Source organism: Vanacampus margaritifer, chromosome 1 (assembly GCF_051991255.1).
Source record: "Vanacampus margaritifer isolate UIUO_Vmar chromosome 1, RoL_Vmar_1.0, whole genome shotgun sequence".
Classification (NCBI taxonomy): domain Eukaryota; kingdom Metazoa; phylum Chordata; class Actinopteri; order Syngnathiformes; family Syngnathidae; genus Vanacampus; species Vanacampus margaritifer.
In genome coordinates, this window is record NC_135432.1 from 37,853,896 (window position 1) to 37,872,598 (window position 18,703).

The following is an 18,703-nucleotide window of genomic DNA, read 5'->3' on the forward strand; positions in this document are numbered from 1 at the left end:
CTTGAATAAACAACAGTCATGAATATGAATAGGTAGCTACGACACACTCCTTTTGAGCTATGTGTCTATATTGATGCTATTGGTGTGCCGCACCTGTTTCTCATTCACAAATCAACGCTTTATAAGGACTGGAACTGCCGACACTCCTCGTCAGAGTATTGACCTTGCTACGTCCTCGCCCAAGGGCTTTATTCTGACTTTGTGTTCCAAATTCCTATCTCTAGCGTCGTTTCTTGTTTCTTACGTGAGTCTTTTGACACGTAGTTTTATGTTGTTGTTTCCTCGGCTTATTGCCTGAGTGATTGTTAACCACGCATTGAGCCTTTTTTTGCTCAGTAGTTTTGTGTTTCCTCAGCTTCACGCTTGAGTGATTGGTATCCACGTGTTGTTTTTCCCACGTCGCTTTTAGTTTATCCGCTTTGTATAGCTCGTTTTGTGTTTTGGTTTTTCTTATTCACGTTGTGCGATTATACAGCCCTCGGGTGTATTTTTGCTACTTTATTTTCCTTGCATACTTTGCAAGCGACTTTTGTTAACTGTTTTTCTCCTGGCTTCGTCCAGTGCTGTGTTGTAGAATTCCGTTGTGTACTATTAAATTTGTTAATCCACACCCTTTGTGTCTCTGCATTTGTGGGATCCACTATCTGGTTATTCCGGAAATCACTACAGGATACTCCGACCATGGATCCCGCAGAACACAAAGAGGTCCAACACGCCCTGGCTAGTCAGGTGCGCCGGGTGAGCCAACAGGAGACAACCATCACCGAACTTCAGGGGGTTGTCACCATGTTGGGTCGTCTGCTGGAGGAGTTGGTTCCTCAGATGGAGCGAATGCCGGTAGGGAGCGGTTCCGAGCTGGTTGTGTCCGCGGCGCACGTACCTCCGGTCCCGTCCGTTCCATTCAGGGAACCGATCCTCTCACTCCCTGCACGCTACGATGGTGAGCCCGGTGATTGTGGCCCCTTTTTACACCGCTGCTCTATTATTTTTTACCAACAACCTCAGACATACTCTAGCGATAATGCAAAGGTTGCTTTTATTATGAATCTCCTGACTGGCCGGGCAGCTACTTGGGCGATGGTGATGAGCAAGGCCCGGCCGGATCTACGTTCGTCCTGTCAGGGTTTTGTTTTCGACCACCCTGTTAGGGGACGGGAGTCGGCCGGTGGACTGTGCGTAAGGGAACGGCACCGTGGCCGATTATACTATTTCTTTCCGTACGCTGGTGGCGGAAAGTGGCTTTAATGAGCCATCTCTCTGTTGCCTTTTTCGCCAAGGACTCAGTTCTAAAGTTAAGGATGAACTTTCTCTTCACGATGACAAGAACAGCAGAACTCGTTGCGCGACCTGCCGCATTCATTCCGCCTGGATCTCTCTGTCCAGCTTCTGGGAACCAATGGGACGAGCCTATGCAGATTGGCGGGGGTCGCCTGACACCGTAGGAACGTGCACGCCGCCTCAGGACCGGCGCGTGTCTCTACTGTGGGCAGCCTAACCACCTCTGACACCGCTGACACCCCAACGCGTCAACCAACGCGTCAACCGTAGGACCAGAATGGGTCATCGCCTAGTCCAAGAGACTCTGCCCACTCCTGCCTCCAGCCCTAATGAAACGCTTGAGTACTGTGATACAGTTTTACCTGAAGTCTCGGATGATGATTCCAGCATTAGAAGGCTTGAGTTTTGGCTGGGGAGGTTTCTTGGGAAACTGCACGGAACAGGGTGGTGGCTTTGGTTGACTCGGGGGCTGACGACAATTTTTGTCGACCCCGGTGTGCTCAAAGCTTTAGGCTATGAGCCTATTCCGTTACCCAAGGAACGAAGTGTGTATAGTTTGGGTGGACGCCTTCTGGGGCTTGTTACTCATTCCACTGTTCCGCTTACTCTTCGCCTTTTGGGTAATCAAGTAGAGTCATTGAGTCTTTTGGTTATGCCATCGAGTTCGGCACCGCTTGTTTTGTGGTTGCCCTGGTTTAAAATCCACAACCCAGGCATTAATTGGACGGTGCCAATTTTAGAGAATTGAAGTGTTTTCTGTCACGGGCAATTCTTACGCTCTGCTGAGGGGGGCCTCCTCCCGCATCCTGCTACTCAGGGCAAATTCGACCTTCTTCTTCCCCCATAGGTGCGGCTTTCTTTTTTGTAGATAAGAAAAGATAAGACTCTTCGTCCCTGCGCGGATTATCGGGGGCTTAACGATATTACTGTAAAGAATAAATACCCGTTGCCTCAGCTTGATTCAGCTTTTGCACCTCTGCAAAAGGCTAAGATTTTTTCTAAACTCGATCTTCGCAGCGCGTACTACCTGGTGCGTATCCGTGAAGGGGATGAGTGGAAGACAGACTTTAAGACCCCATTGAGGCACTTTGAATATTAAGTTATGCCATTTGGGTTAACTAACTCACCTGCCGTCTTCCAAAACCTGGTTAACGATGTCCTTCGAGACATACTGAAAGTGTTTTGTTTCGTCTTCTTGGATGATATCCTAATCTTCTCCCGTGATATCAAAGAACACCGTATGCACATGAAAAAGGTACTTTTTTCACTCTTCCTCGGTTAGGTTTTTGGGGTACGTGGTGGAGGATGGACAGATTAGGGTGGATGACGATAAGATCCGCACTATCCTCGAACGGCCTTGTCCCTCCACTCGCAAACAGCTACAGAGATTTTTGGGGTTTGCTAACTTTTACCGTCGCTTTATTAGGAATTATCGCTAGCTTGTAAAACCGCTTACCAGGCTAACCTCCGCTAAGCTTCAGTTCCTTTGGTCTGACGAGGCCGAATCTGTGTTTTTAGCTCTTAAGCGGGCATTTACGTGTCCTCCTGTTTTACGTCACCCTGACCCTCTTCTTCCTTTTGAGGTTGAGGTGGGCGCATCTGATTTAGGAGTGGGGGCCGTGCTGTCTCAGCGCTCACCGGTCGACCGGATACTCCACCCCTGTGCCTTCTACTCCCGTCGTCTCGCCCCAGCTGAGGCCAACTACGACGTCGGGAATAGAGAACTCCTGGTTATCGTCACTGCTCTACATGAATGGAGGCACTGGCTGGAGGGCACTCCGGAACCGATAATCAATCATGTCTCCGTGCGGCTGCGCTCCCTCCATCACTCAAGGTACACCCCGTGTTCCACGTCTCCCTCATTAAGCCAGTGTCTTCCAGCTCCCTGAACCCTCCGGGATCTCCTCCTCCGGCTCCACGTATCGTCGACGGAGATCCTGTCTACACCGTCCAAAGCATCTTGGATTCGAGAAAACGGGGCAGGGGTGTGCAGTATCTCGTCGACTGGGAGGGTTATGGGCCTGAGGAGTGGCAATGGGTTCCTTGCTCCTGGATCCTGGAACCGTCTCTCATCCATGACTTCCATGCAACTCATCCCTCAAAACCAGGTGGTCCGCCAGGGGGCGTCCGTAAAGGGGGGATACTGTTATGGCTGTGCTCTCATTGCGTTGTGTTTTTCTTCAGTCTCTGATTAAGTAGAGGGGCGTGTCCTCCTGCGCCACACCTGTTTATTATTCACAAATCAACGCTTTATAAGGACTGGAACTGCCGACACTCCTCAACGGAGTGTTGACCTTGCTACGTTCTCGCTAATGGAATGTAAGAGTTTGTGTGAATGGGGGTTGCAGGAATGGAATGTTGCCAACAAAGGATGCTAATTGCAGGGGGAGATGCAGAGCCACGATAAGATCAGAGTAGGTTGTAAACCACATTTGTTTTACACCGGGGCGGAAAAGTACAAAACAGGAGAAGCCACCCAGTGACGCTGCGGATGAAGATCGGCCAATGAAAAACAAGCTAAAGTTAAACTGCAGAAAACACATAGCCAATAGAATAATGTCAGGATGCCTTTGTTTCTGTGTCATTTAAATATTGTGTAGTATAACTATTCACTGGGGCAACTCGGATGAGACTACGTTGGCTGCTTGAGACAGAGACGTATAGAATTGTATTGATAGGGACCCGGGACCCCAGCTGTTTGTATTAGATTTGAGTGTTAGGAATAAATCCACTCGTGTGTGAAAATGCCGGCTTCCTGATAACTTTCTATTGCAGAACGAGCATGCTATTGTTGGATGGGTGGTAGTTTGGTAAGGTCACAAATTGGAGTCAGATTATTAACTTAAGTTTATATTAATATAGAAATAAATTCCAACATCGCCCAATAGCTTTATTCTGACTTTGTGTTCCAAATTCCTATCTCTAGCTTTGTTATTGTTGAAGTGATTAGGACACGTGCGAGTGGATTTAAGGATGGCAGATAAGAGAAAGTGTGATGAGGGTCTCGGGTCCCCTGAAGTCTGGTCGGAGATTAATGGTCATTACGCTAAGCTGGAATCACAGTTGATTAGTGGAATAGAAAGTAAGAGAATTAAGAAGGAAAGAGAACGGTGTCAGAAGTTGTTTCGGAAATTAAAGAAGGATGAATTGTTTCGCGGAGAACCTGGAACATGGGATATGTCGAAGTTAGCGCGGCAGTTACAGGAAAAGGAGAGCAGAATGTTGGCAAATATTCAAGATATGGAGGAGGAACAGAGCCGAGTCGGATGGCGAAAGCGTCATAAACTTGGAAAAGAAGTTAAAGATGTAGAGAATGATAGACGGGGCATTCACCAATTGGCGACTATTGCGACTGCGCTGGCAGCGATAAGAGAGGAAAAGAAAGAGGAAAAGAAAGAGGATGAAGTGATTGATAAGGGAGAAAAGGCGGAATGTTTTAGAGGCGTTTATCCACAGTTGCCGAGCTCGGGACAGTATGTATTTGCGCCCCCTCCGTATCCGACGGCGTCAGTGATGGCCCCCGTAGTCACTTTGGGGGGCAGAATGGTTTTAGATGTGGAAGATGACGGGTCACGGATGACGCCAGCAACAATACAGTTGATCGAACAGGCTGTGAATAATGAGAGGAAAAGGCTGCGGGGGAGTGAGTCGCCCGTGCGCACGTCAAGGGCGGTGTTAGCAGGAGACGGGGGCACCACTAGTGCAGGGTATAAGAGGACTCTGAAGCTGATAAGGGAGGAGGCACAGGGGAAGTTGTTTGATGGACATAAGGTGCAGACTGAGGAAAGAGAGATGTTAGAGAAAATGGTGACAGGGACACAGAGACGGGGGCAGGCAACGCCCAGCAACGCTGATCACCGCGAGGGGGAAGTGGAGAGTGATGAGGAAGATGAGGTGATGTTACGTGAGCAGCGGCAGATGCTCAGAGCGCTGAGTGAGGAAGAGAGGAGAGGCGATAGTGAGGAGAGCAGGTCCAGGGGGGATGCCAACAATTTTTAATTATGGGAAAGGTGTGTTGTGTGATGTTCTAGCGAGATTTTAGAAATCAAAATGGCCATTTGGTCTGTTTCTCCTCACTGCCTTTGTGGAGATGAGAAAAGTGCAGAAGTTAAGTGAATGGAAGTGTAAGTTTGTTTAAGACAGTGATTTTTAAGTGTAGGAAAGAAAGAAAAAGACGGGTGGAAAGTAATTTTTTCCCTCCAAAATTCTTTGTCCTCAAAAAAGGGTGAAAAAGAATGGTAAGCAGGAAATCTGCATATTTTGAAAGGATGGGGGCCGTGAGCTGCTGTTTTAAGAAGGTGGTGATTTGTACTGTTGTCTGTTAAAATTAAATTAAACTAAATAAAAAGGACAGGGGGTGTGATAAGTTTAGTCCTCTCTCCCATTGTCTCCATTTGGGAGACTTGTAGTCTGTTGTGTGTGTGAATAGCAGGGGTCTTCTAATGCTAGTCTGTTAAAATCAAATTGTTCCTGTTATGCGGAAGGATATAGAGGTCTAGGTGTTAACTACAGGCCACTATCATATTATTTTTAAAATCAGATCTGTGTAATATAGTTGAATAAGTAATAAAACCAAATTTTAATTGAAATAGACTTTTCATTTTTAATTTTTATATTTCCCCTGCATCTCTGATAACTTATTCGTAGGTGTGAAAATGATTTAACCTTTGTCTTTATCTGAGTCCCATTCTAGAAGTCTGGAAAGGACTTCCATCCAAGTGGCCAGGGTGACTGACAGCTGTCACATGTTTCTTAAATTTGAGGTAACACGTAATGAAGATGTCTATGGTAGACATATGCGTAAATATAGTACTACTACTTGCTATAGTCTAGTGATCAAATTCAAATAAAACCACAAAATGAATAAATTAGGGGTTTGAAAAACAAAATATTTTGGGGGAATTTTTCATTTTATTTTTTCTTGGAAATTGAATGATAACAAGCAGTGTTCTCTTGCTATGATCTCATCTCCCTCTGTCTGTTCGGAGTGTATAAATGTTTCAGGCAGGTTCAATCTTTGACTGAAAGGTGTTTCACTTGGGTGACTCAACCAAAAAGTGCTGGAAATGGAATGAACAGCATTCTCCTGCTATGCTTGATGTTCAGAGTGGACGGCGAACTGAACAATGGTCACTTTCGGGGGGGAAGTGACCACACGGACTGCGAAAAGGATGGTACACTGTAAATCCGCTCGTCCTGTGACTGTTCAATGACTCTTATGCATTGTTTGAGCATAATGTCCAGCAACTTTTTGAGCAGACAGGATTATCATCGATTCTGCCATGATGAACTTTTCCTGAGAACTCCAGTACACAAAGCCCAGTGCCCGCTTTGAACTATGCCCTGCATAAACTGCTATCGACAAGGACAGGAAGGAATATGAACTCCAGTTGTGGACTCAAAGTTCTGGAATCATCTGAGTTTGGTGCCTGAGGTCGTATGTTGTATTCTGTTTGTAGACATTTGCACTCTGTACTAGGTCAGAAAGGAGATGTGATCTATAGCAACGCAGTTTCGGAAATTGAGAACAGCTTATGTGAATTAGGGTAGTACAAAATTCATTCTAATCTTTAAAATACTATATTTTCCGTTGTTTGATGCTTGTTGAATTTGGCCTTCTATTTTTTCCCCATTTCTCTTTTATAACTTTGGCTTCTCAGAGTGGACTCAGATATGGAACACTTACGGCGAATTTGCTGGTTAAATTTTTAATTTTTGATTTAGGTTGCAGCACTGATTTTTAATTGGGTCATGATCTGCAAAGTTCCCTGCTGTGTTTTTACAAAGCCCCCACTACTCTGTAGAAGAGGTGAGGTTAGTTAGCATTTTAAGAATACTTTTTGGTTGGTTTAAAGTAGGGATTTTGTTTTGTTTTTCTGATTATAACTCATTTCTCGTACTAGTTGAGATGGCAGATATTTGGAAGATTTGTGACCTGCAATAGATTAATGGGGTTGTTTAAAAAAAAAAAAAAAGATTTTCTTCTCTTCCTGACCCTAAAAGTCCTCCGCTGCAGTATCTTAATTTACATCTGCTTGAGTTGTTTTTCTCACTTTAAGTTACCTGAACAGGATTCAAATTTACATTACAAACTCTTGCCTCAAAGGCTTTTGTTTTGATGGCTCATGGCTAGCTCAGCTGGAGATCTTTTTATAGTTCTGGTGTTGGCCAAATTGTCACAATTTGGTTGTTTTTTCTAATCTACAGGACACAAGGTGTCTGTTTTTTTTCCTCTTTGAAGCAGCAATTTGGAAGCGGCTGCAGTTTTCACATTCAGGTCTGAAATGATCAAAATTGATCTTTATCAGATGGGGGAATGACTGGTCTGTCTGTGTATGGTTGAAAAGGAAGTCTGATGTGAGAATGACTGGTCTGTCTGTGTATGGTTGAAAAGGAAGTCTGATGTGAGAATGAAGTTTGGTGTGAGGAATTTACAGGCAGCGAATGAAGAGGATGGGAGTTGGAAAGTAAGTTCTACAAAGATGACAAAAGACGACCCTTATAGCAGAAATACGGTAAGTATGTTCCATCTCAGAAACGATTGAAAAGTATAATTTTTAGAGCCCATGGAATATGCCATTTAGGTGTGGAAGGAACATTGACACACCTGGGTGACATTTTTTCATGAGACAAGTTGTTAAAAATGAACTGCAGTGTTTATTTAAGGTATAAGTATAAATCTCTTCTCAGACTGTTCATGGCCCGGCCGGACATGAATAGTTCTGAGTTAAGATGATGTTGTTTTTAAATGATTTACACTGCTATAATAAGAAACCAGCGTTAAAAATACAGAAATTTGATGTACGACAAAGAGCAACGTTATGCTCAGGCATTGGAGCTGTGGATTGAGACCACAGGTAAACACCCAGGCAGCTACCCTGAAGCTGAGATGATGTTCAGGACGGCGATGCTGAACGGCCTCCCAAATGAGGTGCAAGCGATTATGAGAATTGAAACTAAAGGACAAAAGTGGTACCATTACTCACAGTTGCGCCCGGCCCCAGACTTTGTGCCTGCCAATGGTGAGCTTAAAGATTGACTGCCCGGACGGGCAGGTCAAGAGAGGGAATGTGACGATGGCGAGAATTGGATCAAAATCGGACTCGGAAGTGTCTGAACAAAAACGACGACGATGCAAATGTTTAACTTTATTGACTATTTTGTTTGCAGGCTTGTGCTTTGTGTGGACTATGTTAGCGTTTGAACATATGGTGCGGGATGATAGAAGTGATGGAACGAAAGGAGAACGAGTGATGGTGTATCATTCCTGTAATGGAACGGTATGGTATGAAGCAGAGCAAGATGGTGGTAAGACGCTGACACAGACACAACAACTACTGTTAAATCTGAAGTGTAAACAACCGACACAGGTGAACACTTGGGTGAAAGTTACATGGGAGTGGCCCTGGGATTGGAAACATCCAGGAGTCATGGTGTAATGAAAATGTGTCTTTGCCAGCAGGAATACCTCTCGCTCGGGCTGATGTTTGGCTGTGGTGTGGAGAGAGAGTGTTGTACGATAGGTTTCCCCCAATGCCTCAGGTAAGTGCGCCCTAGTAACGCTGATCATGCCAATTAGTGTGACAGCATTAGACATGGCTAGGATAAATTGGGAAGGAGTTAGACAGTGGGGAAGAATCCCCTTCCTTGGGAGGAAGAAAAGGGACATGCAAGAATGGTTGAATGCAGGAGACCCCACATACATAGATGCAATTGGAGTTCCGAGAGGGGTCCCTGATGAATACAAATTGGTGGATCAAGTGGCGGCAGGATGGGAGAGTATTTTTCTGTTTATTACAGTAAACAAAAATGTGGACCGGATTAATTATGTCCACTATAATGTCCAACGATTGGCGAACTTTACCACCTCGGCACTCCAGGCAGTGCACGAGCAATTAGCAGCCACGTCTCTTATGGCATTCCAAAATAGAATGAGTTTAGATATGGTGTTAGCTGAAAGAGGAGGAGTGTGTGGTATTTTTGGGGAGCAGTGTTGTACTCTGATCCCCAACAATACATCTCCTGATGGTCGCCTTACTAAGGCATTGGAGGGTCTGCGCACGCTAAGTAATAAAATGAAAGAGCATTCAGGCGTGGACACCAGTTGGTACTCTGACTGGTTAAACGTCTTTGGCAAATATAAAAGCTTGATTGCATCAGTATTGATGTCTCTCGCGATGTTTGCCGCTATTATGGTGTTATGCGGAAGTTGCTATATTCCATGTATCAGATCATTGACTGTTAAGACAATTGAACGCACGTTGGGGCCACTACCGCCGGGTGGTCAGTATATGATGATCCCTCAGAAGGACCCCCAGGAAGCGGAGACAGCTGTGGCCCTCCGGGAGTCCGGGATGTGAGTATGTGAAGGTAGCCTCAGGGATCTGAGGCCATGAGAGAGAATGAAATTTTATACTGATTTTCTACTAGAATGAAAGTTTAGACTGATTTTCTACTAGAATGAAATTTTTTTACTAATTTTTAGTTGTTTATTGATTTTTAGCTCATGTTTAACAATAAAAAACAAGGTATTCGAGTGATGACCTCAGTCGTCTGAGGTCATGAGAGGGAATAAAGGAATGTAAGAGTTTGTGTGAATGGGGGTTGCAGGAATGGAATGTTGCCAACAAAGGATGCTAATTGCAGGGGGAGATGCAGAGCCGCGATAAGATCAGAGTAGGTTGTAAACCACATTTGTTTTACACCGGGGCGGAAAAGTACAAAACAGGAGAAGCCACCCAGTGACGCTGCGGATGAAGATCGGCCAATGAAAAACAAGCTAAAGTTAAACTGCAGAAAACACATAGCCAATAGAATAATGTCAGGATGCCTTTGTTTCTGTGTCATTTAAATATTGTGTAGTATAACTATTCACTGGGGCAACTCGGATGAGACTACGTTGGCTGCTTGAGACAGAGACGTATAGAATTGTATTGATAGCGACCCGGGACCCCAGCTGTTTGTATTAGATTTGAGTGTTAGGAATAAATCCACTCGTGTGTGAAAATGCCGGCTTCCTGATACCTTTCTATTGCAGAACGAGCATGCTATTGTTGGATGGGTGGTAGTTTGGTAAGGTCACAAATTGGAGTCAGATTATTAACTTAAGTTTATATTAATATAGAAATAAATTCCAACATCGCCCAATAGCTTTATTCTGACTTTGTGTTCCAAATTCCTATCTCTAGCTTTGTTTCTTACGTGAGTCTTTTGACACGTAGTTTTATGTTGTTGTTTCCTTGGCTTATTGCCTGAGTGATTGTTAACCACGCGTTGAGCCTTTTTTGCTCCCTAGTTTTGTGTTTCCTCAGCTTTACGCTTGAGTAATTGGTATCCACGTGTTGTTTTTCCCATGTCGCTTTTAGTTTATTCGCTTTGTATAGCTCGTTTTTTTTTTTTTTTTTAACAATTTTTTCAAACAGATAACTAAACTGACTAATTAATTTGAACTAAAACAGTATTCAAAACATGTAGAAATTTTGAATCTTAACATTGTATTCAACATACAACACGACATACAGACGGCCATACATAACAGTCCATGCACGTAAAATGTCCTCAAAGTCAGTTGATTTAAATGTCGACCTTTGTTTTTGATTTCCTGTATGGAAATTGAAAGTTTTGGAAGTACATTGAGGAGGATTAAAACAAAGCAAGCCTTGTTGGTATTTGATCATTTGAATAATTTATTGTCTGATTATACTTCTTTCTTTTGTTTTCTTTTTGTCCTGTTCAAATGCACGATTGTGTGCTCAATTTGTAATTCTCATGTTCTATGGAGAAAGATTTGGATGCTGTTTTTTGGATTAATAAAGGGGGGAGGGGAAGTCGGTTGATTTTCTCTAAAATGTCTAATCGTTTGTGTATTATTACAGCATATCCTCAAACTTGTTTTCAACTGCCCACTGAGCCTTAGACGTCTATGAGTTTAGACCGAAATTCTCCCATCTATAATTTGGTCTATATTTTAGCCCAAATCAAGACGTTAAAATCGAATTCAATAAATATTAAACAACAAAATATAACTGTACGTTTTATGAATGCATAATTTCCTGTGTAGTTTGTATTTAGACTTTATTTAGACGTCTAAATCAAGTCTTCATTTCACATCTCTTTAGACCAAATCTGGTCGATTGAATTAAATAATAAAGATTGACAAACAAACACACAAAAAAGTAACTGGATAACCGGATGATCAGAGTAAAATAAAATGCCAGATCGCACAAAAGGGAGGAAAGGAGCCAAAGTGCTAAAATGTATTGTGTAAACCAACCTTAATAAATTGAAAGGAATTTTGACATAATTTTCCTCTTTTCTTTTGACTGTGCGCAATCCTGATCTAGTGAGCTTTCATCACTAAATGTTCAGTCAACAGTTATAATTTCACAGCAATATACATGACTGTCAAATGAAGTGAACAACACAGACAGCAGCCCGTCAAAATATATTGTATACATATTCTGACTTGAAAATTCGCGGAGGCTTTTGCTATTTAATATTTCCAGAAATCGGATGATTCCATCCACCTTATTTAATTGTTCAGACAAACCAACGTGACGTGTATAACACATGTACGGTAATTATGTTACGTTGCATTCAGTGGCGCTGCGCTACAACGTTGGTATTTAAGTGGAGGTCACATGTTTCTGGTGGCGACGATAATGCCAGCCGCCGTCTTAGTTAAAACCAGAGGTGGCAAATCCAGGTCCAGAAAGTAAAATTGTTATTGCGAAGCAAGCAGGCACATATTGTTATTCTACCTAGGACAGTGGTTTATTATGGGACTGCTTGCGGAGCGAAGCTGCTGCTTGCTTAAACAGCAAGCAGCACATATTACTATTCCTAGAAAAATGGGCTTATTATTATGGGACTGCTTTGCGTAGCAAGCAGCACATATTACTATTCCTAGAAAAATGCAAATGGGCTTATTATTATAGTTATGGGACTGCTTGCGGAGCAAGCAGCAGCTTCGCTGCCAATTCATGCCAATTTGCTATTTCTGGGATCCCCCACCACAATTTTTGAACATAATCACAACACATCGTCTTCATATATGATACGCTTATTTTACTGAAAAAAATCTTTTAATGAATCATTGTTTTGACATATGACTGACCTCCTCTCCTGCTAAAAAAGAATGTTTTTATTTTTCTCTTATTCTACTGTTGCACCTGCCATTGCGATGATGAAAATCCCGCTGAAATCTTTGTGTAAAATGTTTAAATGTCTAGTTATTGGGCTATTAAGAGCCCAAAGGGGGGACTGTTAGATATTATTAACATTTTAATTCTTTATTTCATATATTAACCATGTTGAAATGTTTTATAGATGTGTAAAGTAGGTGAAATAGTGTTGAACTCAGTATAATTTGACCTTAACCTAAACCATACACTTTGATTAGTCTAAAATTCCTTCTCAGTGTGCGAAAACACACATTTTGTCCTTGAGAACAGAATCTGCTTTGAGAGAGCACACACACACACTCTGTTTGCGCCATCCCTCACGGCCACTCTAAATCTAGTTCAACTTGTTTGTGAGATATTGTTTTGAGAAAAAGTACCCGGAGAGTATATTTTGTCTGGAGACCGGCACAGCTGCAAATCTGTTGTATAACGTGTTTTAAAAGGCGATTCACTTTCCAAGCTCGATACTATAAGAAGCCCTCTTCCGCAAGGGAGGGGGCACAATGGGCACTCTGAAAATTCCACCTCCTACGTGATGTTCAGGGTGTCCCGATGTCCGGAGATCTCTGTTTTAATAAATCATCTTTGCAATGGTGTTTTTTCTTACAAGAAATCTGCCTTCATATTTTTGGAACACGCAAAAGAGGAATAAATTTAACCTCTTCAGTTGTGACACATCACTGTCGTGATTAGATAAATGGTAAGAACCGCAAGTGAAGTATTTTAGTCAGTGAGACTTTGGTTGAAGAGAGTGAGACAAGTTTATTAGAAACTTCCGAGTCAATCCAGCAGTTAAGAACAAGCAAAATGAATACAGAATCGCACGCAAGGCTCTCCAAGCGCTGTCTTAGTGTTTCAAATGAACACACATCAGTTGAACATCCAATACGTGCTCCTAATAATTTCAGTCAAATGGAAGAAGTATTTTGTGTGGTGTGTGTGTGCAGGTGTCGTTTTGTTTCAAAGTGCAACATTTAAAAAATTAAATTAAAAAGTTTGCCAAAACGGTACCACTCCCAACACAGGATGTCCTTTGCAAAATAACTTTATTTAATTGGCTGAAAAAAACTTAACGGTTATTGTTAAATATTTGTAGATGTTGAAATACAAATGGGGGAAAACATTTTCATATTATCAAACATAAGTGCAATTTGCATTACAAAATATTAAAAGAGAAAGGTATCCTTCAAAAAAAAAACATCGTCTGGAAAAGGAGCATTTTGATTGAAAAGTTAAAAGGACAAAGTGGAGTAAGACATCCCTGTGCACTCATGTAAGTGGATGGAGAAGAACACAACACAACAATTGAGTCCACGCAGAAGAAGAGAAGAGGAACACCTCCTGTGTTGTGGTGGTTTCAGTCCGCTTCAAGATCTTCTTTGGTCTTCTCTCTCTATCGCCGCCTGCAACCAACTTTTAAACTTCCACTTACAGGGTGCAGGGTCTTCTATTCAAGGTCAGGCATTTCTTAAGGTGGGGACACAAACATTTCAATAGTTTCAATAGGGTCTGTACACCACCCAAAAAAACTTGAGAAGGTTTCAAGTCCGTTTTTGTCAAACAGATAACTGAAAAAATGAAAAACAATACATACTTTCATCATCGCTGTCTGCAGTGTCGTGCTGCAAGAAACAAAACAAACATTATTAGTGGGAATTCCTCCCCATTTCTTCTACTGTACACGGTCCAATGACAATATATAGATTCTGATTGTGATTATAGGGATGGGTACCTTTCGGTAGAGTTACCTGCAGATATCGATATTTTATGACAACACACCAACGTGATGCACAAAACGGATTTACTCCGTTAACTTGTCACTAACGGTGCAACGGATCATCATTGATCCGTATGGACCAGGCCCCACAGTTTGGATCGCACAATATACGCGGATTGGTTGGTGAAAACAACAAACTTAACTGCACATTCACACAAAAGCAACATGATCAGTCCACATTCACTAGCAGTGCCACTTGTCCCGACGTCATTCAGATGTGTCAGGGAAGCTGGAAACATACTCAAAGTAACACCGCCTATGCTAACACCAACTTCAAAATAAAGCTTACCAAATGATACATTGATGCCAAAGCAACTAGCCTTAGTGGGCTTTTACTTTGAAGTCAGCCTGCGTGGCGGCGTGACAGCCAGTTTGACTTTTCGACATTTTGGCTTATATATCTAAGTTTTTATTGAAATTACGTATTTTCTACCAACATTATCACAATGGAGTCAAATTGCTCGTATGTTTTTACATACTTGACAAATAAAGATTGTTCTGATTCTGAAGAATTAGTATGATTATGATCATACAGATGACTGTGTGTGTATAAAAAAAACACACACCTCTTCATCAGCACAGTCTAAGTCAGGTAGATCATCGCCTCCCATGTTGTTCATCATCTAGAAACAATACAACACAATTCCATTTAACGTGTGTGTGTGTGTGTGTGTGTGTGTGTGTGTGTGTGTGTGTGTGTGTGTGTGCATGTGCACGTCATGTACAGACTCTTACCTCTGAGAACTTGTCAAAACTGTTTAAGTCTTCATCCGAGTCATCTTCCCAGTCTTTCCAGTTGTTGAAGTCCACGCTGAGGCAGTTACACTGGCAGAGACAAACGTTGTCCATTTAAGTGCAGTTGTTAGCAATGATGCCATCACGTTCCTTCAAAGTTGTCACATCTTTAGTCAGGTGCGACTTCATTCGCCATCGATGTGCAACGATTAATCGACAACTAGTCTATTTTGGCCTCTCAACAGTAAATATTCTCAAATTTCTGTAGCCCTCCATGAAAGTATACTAATTATCTTTGTGCTTTTCTAAATAAATTATCTGCAAACATCTACTTTAACTTTGGAAAACAGTGTTCAACATTTTTAAAATTGTAATCAACTTCAAAATACAAGCCTACCAAGGCTATTGAATTGATGTCCATGTATTATTTGCTAAGCTTTTATTTTGAAGTTGGCCTTCATATCACATGGTGGTCTGGCGGTTAGCTTCGCACGGCGCGACAGGACTACCGGATTTTTGAAAAGACATTTTGATTTATAAATCTGTTTTATGTGTTCCTGAGACCTTTACCTAGATGTTATAATCTTGTTTTTATTGTTGTAACACTTTGATATCTATTGTAGATGTAAGGTGCATTACAAATAAAATGTATTATTATTATTACTAAATCACAAGAAATACTGACCAGGGTTGCATAGACTTTTAAAATCCACTGTATAACTAGTGCTAGCTTTTGATAACCAGAATTTTTACTAGCTGTTCAAATTTTGAACAATACAATATTTATAAAGAAGGCATGCAACCCTGGAATAAAAGAACTTTTTCAAAAATGAATCAGAGGTCAAGTAGAATGTGGGAGTAAATAAATTGCTTTGGATTTTAGTGGTTACTGTATCTGTGGAAAAACAAGTCAAAGTTGCCAAGTGTTACCCTTGTCTTGTCTTTGGTCAGTCGAGGCCACGCCTTCCCAGTCTCCGCTTTTCGTAAACAACACAACACCGACCTGTCTGTGCGTCTGTGTTTAGATTCCTGTGCAACAATAAAGACTCAGGCTTGGGATCATGCAACACATGACCCTAGGTCAACTCAAGACATACACACAACACTCACTTTGGGGTCGATCTCCCCATAAAGTTCCATTGTATTCTGATGTTTGATGTTATTTGCTTCACTGGCACAGCTGTGTTAAAATGACAAAAGATCATTATTAATAACAGAATTGAATTAGATGTGATCAGCACTTGACAAGCAGTGGAAAAAAGACTTACCTGAAATCAAATTTAGTCTTGTCAAAACACACACGCACATCTTTACTGTCTTCCACACAGAACTCTATAAAGACAGCGTCCCGTCTGTCGTACCACTTGGCTGTTGCAGGTTGCCTAAGTATCACACAGAGGAGAATACTAATTTCATCTAATTTTCCAATCATTAACTGACAGTGCCAATCAAAAGTGACCATATATTTGTTCAGGCTTGTATATGTTTTAATGCAGCTATTGAAGCATGTTAGATTGTATAGGTGTGCCATATGCTGTGAACCATCAGTGCCAATATTGCCTGAGGGTTAGGTTAGGCTGGTAATGCCTAACAGCCTATGCTGTCTGATGGTCATGGTTAGTGTTAGGCTGCCTGGTAATGCCGATCTTCCTAAGATTATCTTCAGTGGCAAAACAAAATTAAAACTTCGTGAAAAGACACAGATGAGGGTCAAGCGAGCCAAGAACCACGCCCAGTGCTTGACTCGGTACGGCGATTGACCAATCAGAGCCGTTCACGGCAAAATAGCGCTAGCAGGAGAGTTGCCGCTCACGGCAAAATATCCACTGCGTTTATTCATTATTACTACTACAAGTGTAGCTATTTAACTGATGTAGTCACACCGACAAACTCAAAACATATAAAAGCATCATTTATTACTGCCAAAAATTCTTTGGTGTGAAAGTACGAGCCAATCGTGCTTTCCGCTTGCGAACATGACCCTTTGCCTGGCTGACATTAGCTTAAGGCACATGAAAATCAAAAGGAAACTACAGTAAACACACACCTTTAGAGACATTTTTTCCAAACGGTAATGCGATGATACGCCAATCGGGTTCGTTCATGAAAGTTTGTTGATTTATACATAAGATATATTGTGCTTTTTTTTTTTTTGTCCTGACAGGCACGTGCATTTCGTATGTGCTACGTGCTAGCCCCATTAGCTATTTAACTAGCAATGTACGCGACGACTAAATGCCGTTAAACAATGACGCCTACATAGTAAACACCAGACTTACATCTTTACTGTATTTGCAATATAACTCCTCCGTCGGACCACGATATCGACAGTAAGCGCTATCTAGCTGTGAAGCCTAGCACAAAGATTAGTAAAACATAAACCGCGAACGGGATGACAAGCAACCTGTCCAAACATCGCGTGATTTTAGTGTTGTCGCGTGACGTGGACTTCGCGCCGTTTCCTTGCAGGCGTTGCCAGAGACAAACACAGATACCACGCCTATTGCCACATTATACGTCAGGGTGTCCGCCATCTTGTGACAGTTGATTAGTCATGACTTCAGTAACGACGATTCAGCATCACTTTTTTGCTTGGTGTTGCACAAGTTGACATAAATGTTTGCTCGTGAGGACATATAGCATATAATTGCTTTTTTTGCTGTGTTTAGTAGATCATTAGCCTCAGCGATAGAGCAGCTGATGTCATTTAAAATGGTTAATCACTTCCCTGGCTCGGTTGAACCAGCAGTTACATGTATTAGATATTGACTGCATCTTGTTGTTGTTTCATGATATACTATAGTAAAATAATCTGTCTCATTTTGCTGTCATTTAATAACTTTAAATGATATAAGATTGAACAGTGATGTAGGGAAGGTATCAGCGCTTGTCTTTTGGGCTCTTTGCACAAATCCACTACTTCCTGAACTCAGTACCACTCCTTCGTTTCCTGTCTTTCATTTTTATTATTATGATTATTATTATTTTCTGCTTCTTCTCTGGAGAGCTCAGTATTGTTCATTCGGTAATTTTACCGATTTGACATGTCATCATCATTGCTCTCTCTTTTTTATTTTATTTTTTTAAAAATATTTTTTAAATGAATTTTTATTTTGTATGTGGGTGAGTATGTGTATGTGCATGTGCGTGCGTGTGAGTGTGTATTCATTAGTTCACCTAAAACCTATTTAAAAATCCCATACCGTTCACCTAAACCGAACACTTCAGAACCCAGCCAGAGCCGTGAGGCCGTCAGGAGACCCGAGGAAGGACCAAAGAAAAGAAAGGAAAGTGAAATCCAGCACCGACCAGACACCACCCACCGGGCCACCAACCAGAGTCCTTCATCAACCCCAGAAACATCCAAATTCCAACAAATCAGGGAGACTGAGGAAAGGAAGGAAGGACAGACGAAGCAGAGTGAGATCCACAGACACCAGCCTCCACCGATTCAACGACCAGAGGAAGAAGCAGATTGTGTCTGAGTTTCGATAAATGCTGGTGTGCTGGATCTGGCATGCATGAAAATCTCCACCAAAGAGGGGGGCCGTCGACCCCTGCCAGGACAGAGCAAGCGCAATACCTCAGGGCCCCCCAGGCCATGGCAGCGCCAAGGGACAACCCCCGGGCCCACCGGCCGGAGAGCAAACCCAGGAGCAGGAGCGCCCCCCACCCCAACATGGCCCGCGAGGAAGGGTGACGAGGGAGAAGGGACAGGGAGGCGGAGGAT

At 42.3% G+C, this 18,703-nt stretch overlaps 1 protein-coding gene and 1 long non-coding RNA gene across 2 annotated transcripts in view; one reads left to right on the forward strand and one right to left on the reverse strand.

The window, feature by feature from the left end:
• LOC144039860 (uncharacterized) overlaps positions 1-10,285 on the forward strand; it is a 44,508-nt gene extending 34,223 nt beyond the window's left edge. Inside the window, exon 2 of the long non-coding RNA XR_013289547.1 lies at positions 2,862-10,285. This is a non-coding gene — a long non-coding RNA (uncharacterized LOC144039860). The remainder of the gene's footprint in view (positions 1-2,861) is intronic.
• Positions 10,286-13,490: 3,205 nt separating this feature from the next.
• On the reverse strand, positions 13,491-17,413 carry ptges3a (prostaglandin E synthase 3a (cytosolic)). Its single transcript, XM_077553584.1, has 8 exons — positions 17,253-17,413; positions 16,242-16,355; positions 16,084-16,153; positions 15,904-16,002; positions 14,974-15,063; positions 14,805-14,861; positions 14,056-14,083; positions 13,491-13,928 (listed from the first exon to the last, which is right to left on the reverse strand). Coding segments are annotated over exons 1-8 (480 nt in total). The 5' UTR covers positions 17,255-17,413; the 3' UTR covers positions 13,491-13,908.
• Positions 17,414-18,703: the final 1,290 nt, after the last annotated feature.